Genomic DNA, 16630 nt, shown 5'->3' on the forward strand with positions numbered 1-16630 from the left:
TCACCTTTAAATGAAATCATTATTCCCTACCCTGGCTTGGGTAAGAGTGATTTTTATTTTGTCTGGCTAACAATAAACCAAAAAGAGTTTATAGCTAATCAGACAATTTGAGACAATAAAACATTAATGTCTCCTATTTAGCTAGAAAAAAAAAAATGGAAGCGTTTACAAGACAAAATATTTTTCATCAGATATTAAAAATCTAATATAGAAGTCCAGTTTAGGGACACAAACCATTAGGAACTTCCTATAGATAAAGAATGATTTTAAATAAAACTCAGCCCTAATCCACACAAGAAGGACCAGATCACACTCACGGTATGCTGTTGCAGAATCTCTCTCCTTCTGGTCTGTGCTGAGAAACATGGTGAGGGCAGAATATGGTACTTGGAATAACTATGCAAAGAAAGAACATAACTTAGGAAATGTCAGGGTAAATGCTGTATTCCTGTGATATCCAGGAAAATGGTTTAATGCGACCTTGGAATTAGCTTGATTAGAACACTGTATTTTTTAGCACAATGACCTGTCTTTTCTTTCTGATTTGTAAAGCATATAAAGGGAAAAAAAGTATCTTTCATAATACAAATAATAAATAATAAATTGCCAAGAGGCTTTCCTTTCATGCTGGGCTCCTTCAGCTTCCTTGGGAAAATGTCCTTCATAGCTAGGCTATAAAGCATCTAGTTTTCTTTGCACTAGGAGACTACCATGTTCCTAGCTTGAGCTAACTAGCAGGAAAGCAAAACCATAACACTTTATTCAAGCCAGGAGACTGTATAAATCCCCCCAAATATTTCAAATATTGGTCTTACTATGTAATTCCAGGAGATAATTGTGAAAACTACTTTATCTTCAGCACCATTTTGCCACACTCCTTACTTTGAGTTAAGAATAGGTAGAAACACCCGATTGCTATGTCCATGCACTGACAAAAAGGTAGATGAGGAGTGTTGCTTGTATGTTTTTAAAGCACTCTATCTATCATGCAGTTGATACCTTGCTGTAAAATCTTGGTGGAAACAATGCACTGGTAATATTTATTGCAATACTGGGTAAATGAGCCCCACTTTTACTGCAGGAGAGGCCTTATCTCCAGTAGTACTTCATTGAAAATAACTATTGAACATTAAAGGCTTGACCTTTTGGATGGTCGTGATGTGAGTGGGACCCTGTTCTCATAGCGTTGAGCTACAATAAAAATAACTTCTAAAATCCTGGAACACCATACATGCCAAACTCTCGGAGTATTGTGAAGTGGAAGTGGGATGTGAACCTGCTTGAACAATCAAGTTCTCTGTGACATTTCCACCACCACAGAGATCTGTAGCCAGGCAAACTAAGTCTCGTAATCTGCATCCTACTCCATTCATACAAAATGCATTTCTGTTCACCTCCATCAAACGTGGCAAGTGTATACATTTTCAAAGCTCTGCCATGGAAAAACTGTGGTTTTCCTTCAAAAGAGAGAGGGAAGAAAATTATTTTAAGCCATTATGAATGTCTTCTGCACCATTTTTCTATAGAGGAAACAAAGGACCTAGGGAAACATTTGATCTTAACACAGGAATACAGAATTCCCAGGTCCAATAGATCTGTAAACAGGAGAAAAGCCAAAGTCAAACAAGAAATATAAACATTTTAAATGTCTGGGAACCACTTTTTCACAACATGATCCAGTGAAATTCAATCAGCCAGGATACACTCTGCCAAATTGCAATGTAGCTCTCCTACTTCCAGTCCTACTCTGCCCTGTGATACTGCTTTGCACAGAAGATACCTTGTTTTACTTTGATATTGGCTACAAGGCAAAACAGGGTGATGCAACCCCTACATGTATGGTATAGAATGTGTCAGAGAAGTTCTTTGTGATCTGCTGAAATGATGGCTTCTGCATATATATTGCAAGTTCTGTACTGTATTAAAAAATTCATGAGCTCAAACTCTTCTATCCAGGCAAAAATATCATGATGACTACTATCAGTACTATTTCAGCTCTGGTACCCTGACTTTTCATTGCCTTCTAGCTTGAGTCAAAACACCCAGAACTAGAGCCACAAACCTACTTGGTCTCCTAATCTGCCCCTGAAAATAGAAGTTACGAGAAGTTAGATGTCTAACTGGAATTGGGAATCAAAACGTCTCTGTGGATCTATACAGGAACCAGTTGAATATCTAGGGCACTGCCAATGAAAGTGATTGGAGGTAATCTGTCTGAATTAGCAGGTCATTTGCCAGAGAAAGCATTGGCAGAAACCATCAACCAGCAAAGGGTTTGATAAAAGAACATTTACCTACCCCTTAAACTCACTAGAAGTTTAAATCAAATGTAAAGTTTTGGTAAATCTCAGTGTACTAAATCTGAATGCATTAACATAGATAGAAAACAAGCAAGTTACTGCTGAGAACATCATGACCTGTAATCTACTTACTGTGGTCAGTGCCTGGAAAAGGCAGTAGAAAGTCAGGTACCATGCAACTCTTCCCGATACAAAAGGAGGCAGGTACCACATAAAAAAATAGGACACTACTGTGAAGGGTGTACATGCCAGCATCCTGCAAAGAAGATTAACACATGTCAACAATCTCAACATAATGATAACAAAGCACATTAAATTTTCCTGCTAATAATCATTATAATGCAATTTATGTGCAGTTTTTCTAACTACAATAATGCCATGTTTTTAAGTATTAAACATTAGCGTGCATTAAATACACAGATTCATATAAAATGTATACAAGTACTTCCATAAAATGGAAAAACCCCAGCAAATCTGAAGGAAAAGAGCTATATTTAATATCCCACTCAGACACAATTTCCTTGCACATGCACTGTAACAGCATATCTATATTGCCATTCCTTAGTACATGTCTCAGACTACACATTTATTAGAAAGGACCACTGAAAGCTAAGCTCTATTGTCACACGTCTTCTCATACTTCAGCAATTTTACATAAGCCTACTTATTACCAAGCATTCCCTCTTTCAGTTTTAATGCCTTCAGTTTTCCTCTCAACTTAGCCTCTTCATTGCTACTTCAAGCAAGTGCAAATACGTTGATACACTTAAAAATGCTGAAACCAGCATAAAAGGTAATGAACAGCCCACTGCAAAAGTTCCTACAGTCTGTATCTACTTGGGCATATGATAATTTGCTCCATTTAACTCAACAGCAAAACTCCTAATCACTTCAAACACAAAAGGATCATTTTCTAGCAAGGAAGGTGGCTTTAAAAAAAAGAACCACAGAAACTTAAATTCCAGACATTGCCATTAATTACATTAGTCTAAAAATTATTACAGGCAAACAACACTTGTCAAACTCCTTGATATGGAAGAAGTGGTCAGATGTTATTATTTCCTAAAAGTCTGCATCAGGGCTTTCCTGTATTCTTGTAAATCAGACATTAAACAATGTAATTAGATGACCAAGATCCCAACAAAAAATATGCAAACACATAAAAGAGAAAACAGATTAATCCCTTCACAACAGCACTACTGACATTGGGGGTCAGCTGATTATTTTGCAATCGTGAACTGAAAACCTGGAATACAAAAGAGTAATGTGGGTAAATAGTTTAGTAAAACAATGGCTTTCCCACACTGCTCTTTGGGAGGGGCAGCATCACTGGGAGCTGAGCATTTACACGGAAAGTGCCAGGTTCTGGTATTCTCTGTCCCTCCAGTCCCCAGGCCACAGTTCATCCACAGCTGGTCAGCAATGGAAAACACAAATAAGGGTAAAATCCTAACACATCTCAGGGAATCTACCTTCCTCTCCAAAAGCATGAGCTCTTCCAGACTGGTGTCCAGACAGAGTCACCATAGTAAAATATTTTCATAGTCAATTTTTCATGCAACTTTTCAGCAACAACCTTCTCAGTATTCTTCTCCCCTTCCATCCTCTTTCCACATTTTCCTTTCCTCATTAATGTCAGTGAGTTTTCAGAGCCTTGCTGAAGTTGCTGAATATCTGATTGTCTACAATTATCTCCTTTGACAAAATATTTTACCAGGTTTGTGTATTTCAAGTCAATGTCTGCTTATGCCTTTTAAACACATTACATAAAAGAGATCAATAGTAATTGATGACTTATTATATTGAGTACAGTATTAAGCTATAGTTAAATGTCACCTTCTTTACTAATGTTCTTGCTTTGCTGGCAAGCTTTTCTGACTGAGCCAATTCTATTGCTTCACTATATATACTTAAGAAGTCAGAATAATTTCAAAATACTGAAGTATTTTTAAGCTAACGGAAGACCCATTTTTTGCTTTGTATAAATATGGTCTGACCTCCAAAGTGTAGGAACAAAATTTCCATGAAAAAAATTACCATTTCCAAAAAAACAGATAAAATCCTTCTGGAAAGAAAGCAGCTGTTTGGTGAACACATATTAAAGCTGGGTTAGATAAGCGCTTTTCCTGTAAGAAGTGCAAGTTGTACAGTAGTTGGTTTACAATGCAAAGGGCTGATAAGTTCATGCCTGTGCTAGGATGGGAGTTACTGTAACATTGATTTAACACTAACAATAAACACATGTATTTGCAGTATTTTCAGAGAACTGAAAAAAAAAAGGCATCAGAATATATCTAATTGCATTTGTATAAAAATGTCATCATTTACTTTTTGGATAACTTTGTTACTCAGTTAATTCAGTGCTCATTAAAAAGCACTCCATTTACGTGGCCACAAACCAAATCCTGAAAAGAGAAACAGTAGCAAGTTCCTCTTTTCCCATGAGGCTCTTGACAACAAGCTTAACTTTGACCTGAAGGCCCTGTTCCTACTGGGGCCAAGAGCAGCTGATCTCGGCCTTCTTCCAACATGTACTTGCCTTCTGTCCTTTGTCAGATATAAGCTGCCCATGGACAAGTTTCTGTAGCCCTAAAACCATACGACAGCAAGAGAAGCACCAGCTAAAAAATTGAATTTTTCCATGAAAATTCAACTTCTTTGCTCAGGATACCACATTTAATCTTAGATTTTTGTTGTTAATCAAGTTTGGGGGTTATATTAATTCAAAGTTTGTAATTAATTCAAAATATCTTACAATACATCCTTATAATGCATGAGATAGAACAGTGATGAAAGACTCCCTGTTTCACAAACTACTCAGTCACCCCTTGACTTCCAAAATATAAAAAACCCAACAAATAAATGCCCTATGGCATAGATGAGCTTGGGTTCCTCGAACATGGACCAAACCTTTCCAATTTTCTTGCTTCACACCTGTCAATCTCCTTCCTATATGAGTAACATTAATTCTTCTAACCTCTCCTTATAGCACATGGACAGCACATGCACAAGTGTACTAGCTAGCATGCATACAAGGGAGAAGTATGTCACAGTGAAACATCACACTATCCCTTTAGAAATGCTGATCAAAATGTTACAGCATCTCTTTCGTTATAAAAGTCATGGTGATTTTTTAATTAAGTATTTTTATTACGGGGATGTAAGAGAAGCAGGACCAGAATGACTGCTGTAAGGAAGAATGTAACAGAGTGTCAGGACAGTGCTGGTTGCCCAGCCCTTCAATGCCACGGTGTCACAATCTGTCCCACATGTATGCACACATCCTTTACTGAATTCAAAGGCCTAGACAATTAAAAGTTAACGGAGCTCCTGGAAGGCTCATGTGGGAAGTGAAGGCACACTAGGACACAAGTAGAAACAAGTTCCAACTTTCTGGAGGAGTGAAGCCAAACTAAAGAAATCTAGACAAAGATGAAAATTCAACCACAGATTCAAGAAAGTTTTAGATCTGAGCTTTCAGTTTTGTTAACAATGCAGTGTTTTGGCTTTATTTGTTTGCGTCTCCAGTGGCAGAAAATCTCTTCAGTGTTTTCGTGGGAAACAAGTTAAAGGAAAATAGATGACATGACAATTTTTCTTTTTTATTTTATATATGTAGAATGAATACAATCACTGTTGTCTGGGAAACAGGCAAAGAAAAATGAGTCTAATTCAATGAGGTGACTGTATGATCACAACACTCACACACACAATATTCTTATATATATATGTGTGTGTGTAAATATATGTACACATTTATGCTTACCAAGGCATGAGCCGGCCAACTTTTGTCCATCTACTTTTGCTAATAAAAAAGCCAGCAACAGGATCAGTAACTGCACCTGAGGCTTTGCCAACGAACAGCACCAAAGAGGCATGAAATGGAGTAATCTGAAAGTACAGACAGAATACTGTAAACAAGAGCCATTGTTTGACAATACAATGAAACAGCATAAAGCAACTTTCCAGAAAAAAAACCTCAGTGTTTTAAAGAATAATGATAGTTCATTTACAAAACATGTCTGCTGCTGTCATAGAAATTACTATTGGTTACCTGTAGCAAACAAATGAGACATTGAGACAGGCACCATGCAAGAAGGGATTAGACGGGAAAAGTGCAAGGAAGGAGAGCCTATGAATATGTTTAGAACTAGGAAAATGACTCAGTCAAATAGTAGACTAAAGTCCTTGTTTTAGTCGTAAAACCTGACAGAGTCCCTCTGTAATTACCCCCTCACTTTGTTCCCCACACGGCCCCATTTCCCCATATCTTTATCTTGACCTGATCTAGAAAAAAGTAGAGGGAGCTGTTTACATGCATTCATGCTTTTTTATCTCCTGAGATTACCAACAAGGCTGCCAACTGGGGGCACGTGCCTGTGGAAGAGCTTGTAGCACAGCAGACTTTATTGACTCAGAACTGAACTGCATAAGGCACATCTGTTCGAATCAAAGTTGCCAGCACATGTCCAACAAATCTCACTTGAAAAATGTTCACGGATTACATAAGAATAAAATGGCCAAGTAGAAGAATCTTTGAAGTTAACCCAGGAAGACCATACTTAAGTGCCTATATAGAAATACAGTTTATCCCAGGCAATGTAGTTATTTTTTCACATGTATCTGTACAGATCTTCGGAATTCGTATCACACAAAGGTTTAAAAAAGTGGGTTCTCTTCCAAGTGCTCAGTTCATTCCACTGAAACTATAGGCCTTTAAAATGTCACTGAAATCTATATAAACATGAACATTCCTCAAATCAATTATCAAGAGAGAGAGAGACTGCTGAAACAGCCTATGCGGCTTAAACAGCGGCAGCAGACAAAACCCCTTCATCTATACACCTCTTCATGCTATCAGTGCTCCAACGCGGTGGGAAGCCTGGCGAATGCAGCTGATGCAACACCAAGCTCGAGCTAGTATCCCCTGCTTTTCTGCAGAGCTTATTGCCTCCTAGGCAGCATCACACGGCTTCCAGCTGGGGCAGGTCCCCTGCCTGCAGAATTTGCTGTACGTATTCCCTCAGAGGTGAAAGAAGGAAGCAATAATCTCTGAATTGTCCTGGATGTCCTTTGCAAAAGGCAGATGCTATGCACTTTTGTAATCACACCTGTTAAATTTTAGCCCGAATTAGGTGAAATTGCAAGGGCAGCCAATCTTCCTAACACCACCAGCTCCAAGACACATATTTCAACCTAGAAAGCTTATGAACAGGGAAGGATTGGGAATGGTAGTCTCCAGCAGGTAATGACAGTGGCTCTCCAAGCACCCTGTTGCTGCACTGTAGGACAAGGCTGGGATGAGCATTATGCTGTGTCCCACAGCAGTTTGCTGACGTTCACCTCTTCCACCTTTATTGACTTGTGCCCTCCCACAGCCAAGGCGGCAAGTAGCCCACCAACCCTGAGGCAGACTTGCCATGGGGGCTGCACTGGAACTGCTCAGAAGTCCCTACTGCTTCTCAAGGGACAGGTCAGCCAAAACAAGAACAAAATAGCAGTGAGAAAGATACAGGGGTTGAAATGCTGCAGTTTTGAGGGACATGGACAGAAAACTTCAAATTAGGTGGGTTTTGCATTGGTATTTTGTTCAGATAACTTGAATAGACAGAAAGGAAGTGGATATTAGATAAACAGAGGTGGAAGAAAGCCTTGAGGACAATTAAAACCTCTTTTATGTTAGGAGTGGAGTCTGTGTAGTCACCCTGTCTTCATCATCAGTATGGGCTTATACATCCCTTGGCTGCATTTTCTTAGCCCCTAAATCTAGACAGTGTCTGTCACCACCAGTGCCAGAAACTTCTCAGTGTTAATAAAATACAAAATAAAATATGCTAAATTCACCCATCTCGAAAGGAATAAAGACCAGGATCCTATTATCAGAGGTTTTGGTGTTTTCTAGTAATTTGACTCAAGGATCCTGTGTGGTTTGGAGTTACATTTATATGTCTGTAGTTTATACAGGTAATTTAGATGGAACGTGGAATTCAAATGGGAAAACTGTAAGCTACAGAAAGTGAATGCAAATGTAATTTTCTTAGAAAGGATCCAGATTATGTATGAAAGATTACACCTAGCGAGTTTCACAGTCTCTCAAAGAGCTAAAACAGTTAGGCCCTCTGAGTGGGCAAGAATTAAATCCAGGTAGTGACTATAAAATTACATGCTCTTCCCTGAAAACATGTGGAAAAAAACCACAGGATTTCAGAGCTGTTTATCAGACCTTGAAATAAATCCTGTCCCTGAAGGATTACTTCAGAGAACAAACTAAACCATCAAGGAACAAATAATTAAGCCCCTTAATGAAGTAGTAAGTGTATCACTACAAACATTAAGCAAAATTATTGGGTTTCATTAGGAGTTTGTTAACAAAATAATTACTATTATGTCATTTCTTTAGGTAGCGCCCAAAAATGCAAGAATGGGACCCCAGCTTTCTGGACACTGTACACAAACACATAAAGAAATAAACAGACCCTAGCTTCAAGAATGTTCAATTTCTGTGATAAGCAGAGAGTGGGGAAATTGGCATATTTATAAGAACCCTGGGAAAATTGTATTAGTGTCTTTCTCATTCAGTTCATGCTTCATCATCTCCAGTGACTTGTATTGCCATCCTTGAAATGAGTGTGAAACAGCTGTAGTCAGAGCTGCATCTCCAAGTTACCTGTTCCACCTCCAACTCCTCAGACTCCACACCATCCACTTGACACCTTTGACACTGCTGTCCAAAACTGGCCCCTGTTCTAGATCTTGTGACTTTGATCTGAACAAGACACTCAAGATCTCTGTTTTACATGCCAGTCTTACTGTGTTGCCAGTTTGATTAAATAAGTCACACCTCAGCTTCTGATATCAGACTTTTATAGGAAAACCATAAACCCAATCTTTCAGACACCTCCACTCCCCAAGTCATGATATCCTGTCTTTCTACATCTTAAATAGCAAATGGATAATGATATCTGATCCAGAAGGTCCTGTTCTTTACAGCAAATAAAAACAGTTGTCAGTGCTGAAAGCCACTCATGTAGTTTCAGCTACAGCTGTTCTTGGGGTCCCTGCAATTTGGCCTCATCTCCCTAAAATCCTTTTTTCTATCCTATAATACTTTATCTGTCCCACCTAGGTGCCACACAGACATACAAGACAATCCAAAACAGTAAAAAATGCTTATGGATTGATTTTCTTTGTTTCTCTGCTGTCCTGAAATCTAGCTGGAGCAGCTGAAAGTCAGATGAATAGGATGACTCCTACTGCTTTGTTTTACCAGGTCTGCTTCTGCACCAGAAAGCCACAGACCAGAAGCAAAGAACCTTCAGGAAGGATAACTCAGCTTTCTTTACAAAGAAATTATCCTAGACAAAACCAAATAAAATTTACGTGAAACTATGTTGACTACTGGGTGCAACTGCAGTGATTTTTAACTAAACCAAATGAACAAAACTTCACAACCTCAGACACAGAGAACTGCTTTTTCTTGTGTCTACAAACGTGTGAGCTCTACAGTGCCTAAGGCTCTATTAATGATCCCAAAATAAAAGCGAACAATGGCCACTTCAAGACAGAAAGGAAACTAGTGAAAAAAGAAAAAAAAGTATTTCCAGATAAGTTTATGGAGTTTCCAGGATGCTAAACAGCTAGAGACAATGATAACAAGACAATGATAACAAGGCAATTTAAAAGCTTTTTTAGCTAATTCACCTTTTATCATTCCAGGGACATTGTTGACAACATCAGAGTTGAGGTAAGTCTACAATCTGTAAAGGTTTCTTGTGCTACTTACATGGGCTATATCTAGCAGGTAGATCTGTAGGAAGAAAGCAGCAGCACTCCCTGCCACTTGATTTGGGGCACCTCCTATTGCATAGCATAATTTGCTGCAAATTGAGAGCCTGTATTCCTGTTCAAGATGAAGCAGAACAAATGATGAGAAAAACAAGGTACACAGGTTAAAAGCTACAGAAGTCATGAGGTTAAAGTCTAAGGTTAACACCAAATTCAGGTATTCGCTTCACAGGTGTTCCACTAATAAATCCATATGCCCTCAACCCCTGCCACCAACAGGCATTTGGATGCTCATTGCTTTGATTTTCTATGGTTTCGTCCCTTAATTCAGCCCCTAAAAACAGATTACAGTGTCCCTACAAGGGAAGCTAGACTTACCTACCTGCTTCTCGCAAGCTATTAAAAAGGAAAAAGTCTACAAACAAGCAAGAAGAAGCAAAGAAGTGCACATACTGTTACACTATTTTCTGAGCTTAGTTTTGTCTTTGAATGTTTAATTCAGATTTTTTTAAAGGTTGAAAACATTTTAAAAAAAATTATTTCTTATATCAATCTTTCAGACCATAATAATTGATGTATACTCTCATACCATAGTAATTAGACAACATTCACAGAAGGAAAGTTCCACAGTCAAATGCAGACCGAATAGATCCCAAACATTTGAGCTCCATTCCTTTCTTTCTTTGTCACAAAACACTGGTGTGACCTTGGCAAAGTCACTTGACTTTGTACATCTTCCTTTTGATTTGACTTTCCTATACCTTTTGTGAAAGTTGGCATAATAGGGAAAGTGATTTTAGGGCACAAGTCCTCTTTAGGAAGGACTCTAAGTCATTCTAGGCATGTTCAAAAATTTTTGCAAAACTGTGCTTTCTCATTTGCCTTTTGATGCTTGAAAAAGACTGTAAGCATCCAAGAATATTCTCTAACAGAATTGCCAAATAAGAGTAAGATAAAAGCTGAAAATAAGGTTTCATAACAGTAATTAAAAGACAAAAAATGCAGAGTCTAATAGAAATTCTAATGAAGAACACTGTGTTTTCCAATAGTAGAAGCTCAGAATACTGGAAAGCCTTTAAAAAAATCTTAAGACTTAATTTCATGCCATAAAATTCAAAATACAGGAAGAAAATGACTGTTCATTAATCTTGTATTCCTTTCAAAGGGACAACATATCCAACCTGAATTTAGACTTTTAGGCTTTCAAACCCTCTTTAAAGACTGCTGTCAGCAGGAACCAGGAAACATGAAGGGAAGCAGCAATATTAATCCTGGGTCTGCCCTCTCTCTGAACTGACTACACAAGCCCTTAATTCTTACATTAGATCAGGATAAAAATAGATATATGGTAATGAGACCCACCACAATGATAATATTCTGATACATGGCCTAGCTTCTGAACATTTTTAAACTTACTAAGTACCATCATCTTTACTACCTAACAGAGTTTTGATAAGTTTTAGACTTCTAGACAGAGCCTTTCATCATCTAATAATTTTCCTTTGAACTGTTTTATCTGAGTGGGTGTGGACAAGCAAGCACAAGTATCAGGACTCTTTCCTTTTTGTGTTTCTACAGAGAAGGATGGGGTGGCATCCCATTACTATGGCCAAGTAAAGTGGACAGTGTCAGAGCACGAGCTGCAAAATGGTATTGCCACAGCAGGCCTCACTTGAACTCCGTATTGGCAATTTTCTTCTGTCCAGGAAAAAAAAAAGAGTGGTAAACAGTCCCAAGACAGACTTCATTAGAACAATATACTGTTTAATTTGATAAGAGATTTTAAAAGCAACAAACAGACTATATACATATTTGCTGTACAAAGTAACTCCCCATTTTTCATACATAAGTCCTATTAAATGTGAGCTTTACTAGACTTGTGGGGTCTATAGTATCTTGTTTGCTCGACTCACAACATGGTCCTCTTGAGCTTTGCTCCAGGGGCTGTGTACTTTTAAACTTTATGACACTGTTTTATTTTTTAATCATTCCCTTCTCCTAGCCTCACCTCCATCCTCCCAGAAATTAAATTACTTTAAAAGTTTATTTTCCTTTGATACCTTCCCTTCTGATCTCCAAGCATTGGCAAGATGACTTCCAGCTGAAATCAAGAGACATAAACCACTGCTATGTAAATCCTGTATCCCGCTCCACCCCCAAAACAAGCTAAGAAAACCTTTTAGATCCATAATGCTGCTTTCCCACTTATTTTCCCTAGTAGCTGTCATAGAATCACAGAATGGTTCGGGTTGGAAGGGACCTTTAAAGATCATCTAGTCCAACCCCCCTGCCATTCGCAGGGACACCTTCCACTAGACCAGGTTGCTCAAAGCCCCATCCAACCTGGCCTTGGACACTGCCAGGGATGGGGCAGCCACAACTTCTCTGGGCAACCTGTTCCAGTGCCTCACCACCCTCACAGTGAAGAACTTCTTCCTTACATCCCTCTTGCAGTTTATAACCATTGCCCCTTGTCCTTTCAACAGCTAAGGCCATGATAATACAGAAAAAGTAAATGCCTCTATATAATATTCATGATTCCAAAACATTTTTATAACACAAAGAATGTTAAGTTCTTAAGAGTTAGTCTCATTAAAGTTGTGGTACAGGAAACAGTCAACCAAGATCTAAACTTACAGGCTGTAGGCAGTACCCCTGTCTTTACATCAGTTTCATGGGGAGAAAATTTACAATCTTAATACATTTTTTTAAGAAGTCTTACTGTGATTCCACACACCCCCAGGATGCTGCTCAGCTACTTTCTGAACCACACTCCCAGATCACCTTGAAGCAAAGTTAATAGTTTAGTCACAGCAGTAGTTAAGTTTTCACTAAATTTTGTTTATGAATGTTATTTTCAGAATAAAACAAGCTGTCGGATAGACATCGCATACAGAGATGTCCTGTTCAGTCAGCCACAGAAATGCAGGGAATTGGCAGTTCATGAACTTCCTGAAATGGAGGTTACATCCTGATCACTGTTCAATACCTGTTTTCCTTTTATGCTTAATTACTTTTGGAACTCATTTGTATATTAAGCCATAATACACCATAGCAGTTCTACATGTGAATGACAGGTACAGTGAAAGGAAATGCCACTGCATTCATTGCAGATCTGCTGCCTCGTAATTTCATTGAGTGCCCCTGTGTTTCTCTCTGCTGAGGAATAATCATTCAGAGTCTACATTCTGGTATCTCTTTCCAAAAGCAGCAGTCCATAATCTATTTTGACTCTCCGTATTGAAGTTATATTGTAATCGCTACATTTTCTACCTCAGTATCCTGTGTCACAGTGGTAAAAATGAAGGTACATCTCCGCAACAGTAAAGCTGAAACATTTCCGTCTTTCCAACTTCCTGGGCTTACAGTTTAAGAGTAGAAAAGATACACGTGGCAGCTGTCTGTTACAGTAAGTCCCCCAGCCTTGGTTAGTTTTACATGATATTGCTAATAAATGATACCAGAAACTGTCTTGAGAAGGATAACATCACACTTGTGCAGAGCAGTGTGACCAACAGCAGTACATTGGCTATGAGCAACTAAGAGGGTTTTTCTCTTAAGGCTGGATTTCTCTGCTGCATTGCTTCCTCAAGCAACAGAAACTGCTTGATTTCTGTGAAATCCAATGAAAGCTTTTTCACCTGTGTAAGTTTGTCAGTAAGCTTAAAGAGGACTCAAAAAATTCACTAGAGATGTGAATGTGTAGGCAGTGGTCAAATAATGAACAAAATACAAAGTATTTACAATGAAAATTTTGTTCTGAGACCCCCGTGGTGTAGTTGAATGTCAACATCAAATTGCTTCTACAAGCTTTAGAAGAAATGTGAGAGGATGGGGTGGGAAGTAAGAGAAAGGAAGGTCAAATGAAGTTATAAGGGTTTTTTTTTTTCTCAGATTAACTTGACAATTTTGTACTTACACATGCCCCCATCATATCAGTTAATTGTGTTTCTATGTAAACCAAGAAAGCATAAGAGCTGAGATTTGATTTTTTTCCTTACTCTTCTATTTAAGTTTAAACATTGCTACAGAAAATTAATGCAGCGTGTACACTATAGTTCCTTTATTTTTAATTCTCTTATACGTTAAACCCATACTTTTCATTGCTTGTAAATTTTCCCTTCCCCAACAGAACAGAAGGTGAATACAATGTTTGTAACAGATCATCCTATTTCTAAAGAAAGTATTTAAGCACATTGAAAACAACTCTGCAACTGTGTGAAGATACTGCATGAACACTATGGGCATAGGAAGCAGCCACATTTTCTCCTAAGCTATTCTTTATCAGTTGAGTCCAGAACTGAACCAACAAGTAATTTAAAAGCAGTAAGGAGAGAGAGCAAAACCTGTGACTCAAAGATAAACACTAGTCTAGGTTTATCTGAGAAACAATGAAAATGTAGCTAATGAGGAGCAGCTTTTGGGTCAGCTTTTCTCTCAACGTAGAATTAATACTGGTAACGTTTCTGTTCTGTGAGTGACCATACAACTGTCTCTTAAAAGCATGAGTGCGATAGTCAGAGGTGGCATCCCAGGTCCCTCATACCAAGTATCTCGAGGACTGTTTTCAGGTTTCTTAGTGACATCAGTCCACCCGTGAGTGGAAGAAGTAACAGGAGCAGGGCTTAGGGTGCAGACACCTAGAAAGGGCATACGAACAAGGCAGGATACAGCGGTGCTTTCCCAGGATATTCTTTCAGCTGCCAGCAATGTAGCGCTGAGGGGCTTCGTGAGCCAAAACCGGTGTATCTCTGTTTAATATCTTTAGATTTTTCCCATGAATTCACCCAGATGCTTTCTGAACACAAAAATTCAAGCCAGAACAGCATGTGCCCACAGCGCCCGATGAGCTCCGTGGCTTGAACGCCCTCCACCACGCCGTGAAAGGTTACCTCGGCCCCTCTGTTTCGAAGCTGTCCCTTCCCAGCCCTACCAGATGCTCTCTCCAGAGCCACGGAGCCGGGGGGGGGTCCTCACTCACCTCTTACCTGCCTCTCCACTCCTGCCTCGGCAAGCACCGAGTCCGCAGAGGAAGCATTTAGATACCCTCTCACTCGCACAGCTGGTCTGGAAGTTCGGCGTTGATGAGGCTTCCCGAGGAGGGTGAACCCCTCCCGCCCGCACCTCTCCTGCCACCCATGGTACCCCACCTGCCTTGACCGGAGAGACAGCCCCGGAGGGAAGAGAAAGGGGAAAGGCAACGAGCTTTTTCCTGCCACCGAAGTGGACGGTGAACACCGTACAGTGTACTCGAGGGAAAATACGAGAGTCGCACGGAGCTTCTCGGTGAGAGAGAGGGGAGGGGGAATGGTGGTAAGGGTTGAAGAGCTATTTCAGGTACCCCACCGAGACAGGCTGCGCCGCGCAAGAAACGCCGCACAGAACACGGCAGCAGCAACTTCAGGCTGCCCCAACACCCCCCCCCCCCCCCCGAGAGTGCCCATCCCCTTCCCCGTAACCCCCCGGCAATTCATACAAAAACCCAGCGCGCCGAAGCAGGAGGGCGCGGGCGGCACCGCTCCGCACGCCCGGAACCCCAGCCCCGCTCTCACCCCGGGACTGTGGCCGAGGGGCTCCTCAAGCCCCACGAGGGCCGCCTTTCCCCCTCCCCAGCCCCTTACCTCCTCCTCCGCCGGGCGCTCCGCGGTGTCCTTCGCGGCCCCCGCCATGGCAAAGCGGACAGCCCACCCCCGTCCAACACCTGCGTGCCCGGGGCGGGGCGGCGGAGGGAAGGAGAGGGACAGCGGGTGGCGGCCTCCCTCACCCTCACGCAGCGCCCCGGAGGGGCGAAGGCGCGATCGCCGCCCTCCAGGCTCGGGAGGGGAGATTCCTCGAGAGAGGAGCCCCCTCCGCGCCTCGGGCGAGGGCTGCACAGCCGAGTCCGCCGAGCCCCCTGCGGGCGGCAGGGACCCCCCCTCACCCTCCGTCCCTCCATGCCACTTTCCACTGTGGAGAGGAGCGGGGCAGCTCCCGGCGGCGAGAGCAGCGACGCCGCCGTCGCTCTCTCCTGTGGGGGCTGCCGCGGGAGCCGTCCGTGAGGTAAAACCCAGGCTTTGTTGTACTGGAAGCCCGCTAACCCGCCCGAGCGTCCAGAGAAAGGCCGCCACAGCGCCCGCCCTGCCGGTCCCCTCAGAGGCACGGCGCGCCCCGACGGCCGCTGCTCCCGCCTCGCCCCGCGGTGAAGTGCTTCATGACCGGGGGTAAGGCGGTCAAGCTTTCTGGGGCCGTTTTCATCCAAAGCCTAAAAATACGGGCTCTATCCTTTCGAAGAGATGCACTGGTTTCAGATTTATATGAATTTATAACCACGCCAGCCAGCGATGCTGTTGTCTCCCAACCGGAGATGAGACTACACAAACACCGCGCTTGACCAGGAACCCGCTGCGGGAAGAGCTGCTGCCCTCCAAGGCCCTGGAGCTGCCACCGTTACTTAGGCAGCACAAGTTCACCACCACCACTCTGCCCGCGGGAAAATGGTCTTGCAAGCATGCTCCGCATCAGAGAAAAAAAATAATATTGCATTTTGAAGTATGAATTCTTGCAAC

At 41.2% G+C, this 16630-nt stretch overlaps 1 protein-coding gene across 7 annotated transcripts in view; it reads right to left on the minus strand.

Moving 5' to 3' along the window:
* The window catches only part of MFSD2B (major facilitator superfamily domain containing 2B), a 46127-nt gene extending 29904 nt beyond the window's left edge, over positions 1–16223 (minus strand). For 4 of the 7 annotated variants that reach the window (XM_041128919.1, XM_041128921.1, XM_041128918.1 and 1 more), the window contains exons 1-6: positions 15707–16158; positions 15074–15239; positions 10084–10200; positions 6067–6191; positions 2433–2556; positions 318–396 (exon numbers count right to left, since the gene is read on the minus strand). In XM_041128919.1, coding sequence (XP_040984853.1) covers positions 318–396; positions 2433–2556; positions 6067–6191; positions 10084–10200; positions 15074–15239; positions 15707–16020 — 925 coding nt within the window. In that variant the 5' untranslated portion in view covers positions 16021–16158. Of the gene's footprint in view, positions 1–317; positions 397–2432; positions 2557–6066; positions 6192–10083; positions 10201–12145; positions 12384–15073; positions 15240–15706 lie in introns of those variants that run through there. The other 3 variants (XM_030037808.2, XM_041128920.1, XM_041128923.1) reach the window with 3 other exon arrangements.
* Between the last annotated feature and the right edge of the window lie 407 nt (positions 16224–16630).

Source organism: Aquila chrysaetos, chromosome 15 (genome assembly GCF_900496995.4).
Source record: "Aquila chrysaetos chrysaetos chromosome 15, bAquChr1.4, whole genome shotgun sequence".
NCBI classification, from domain to species: Eukaryota; Metazoa; Chordata; class Aves; order Accipitriformes; family Accipitridae; genus Aquila; species Aquila chrysaetos.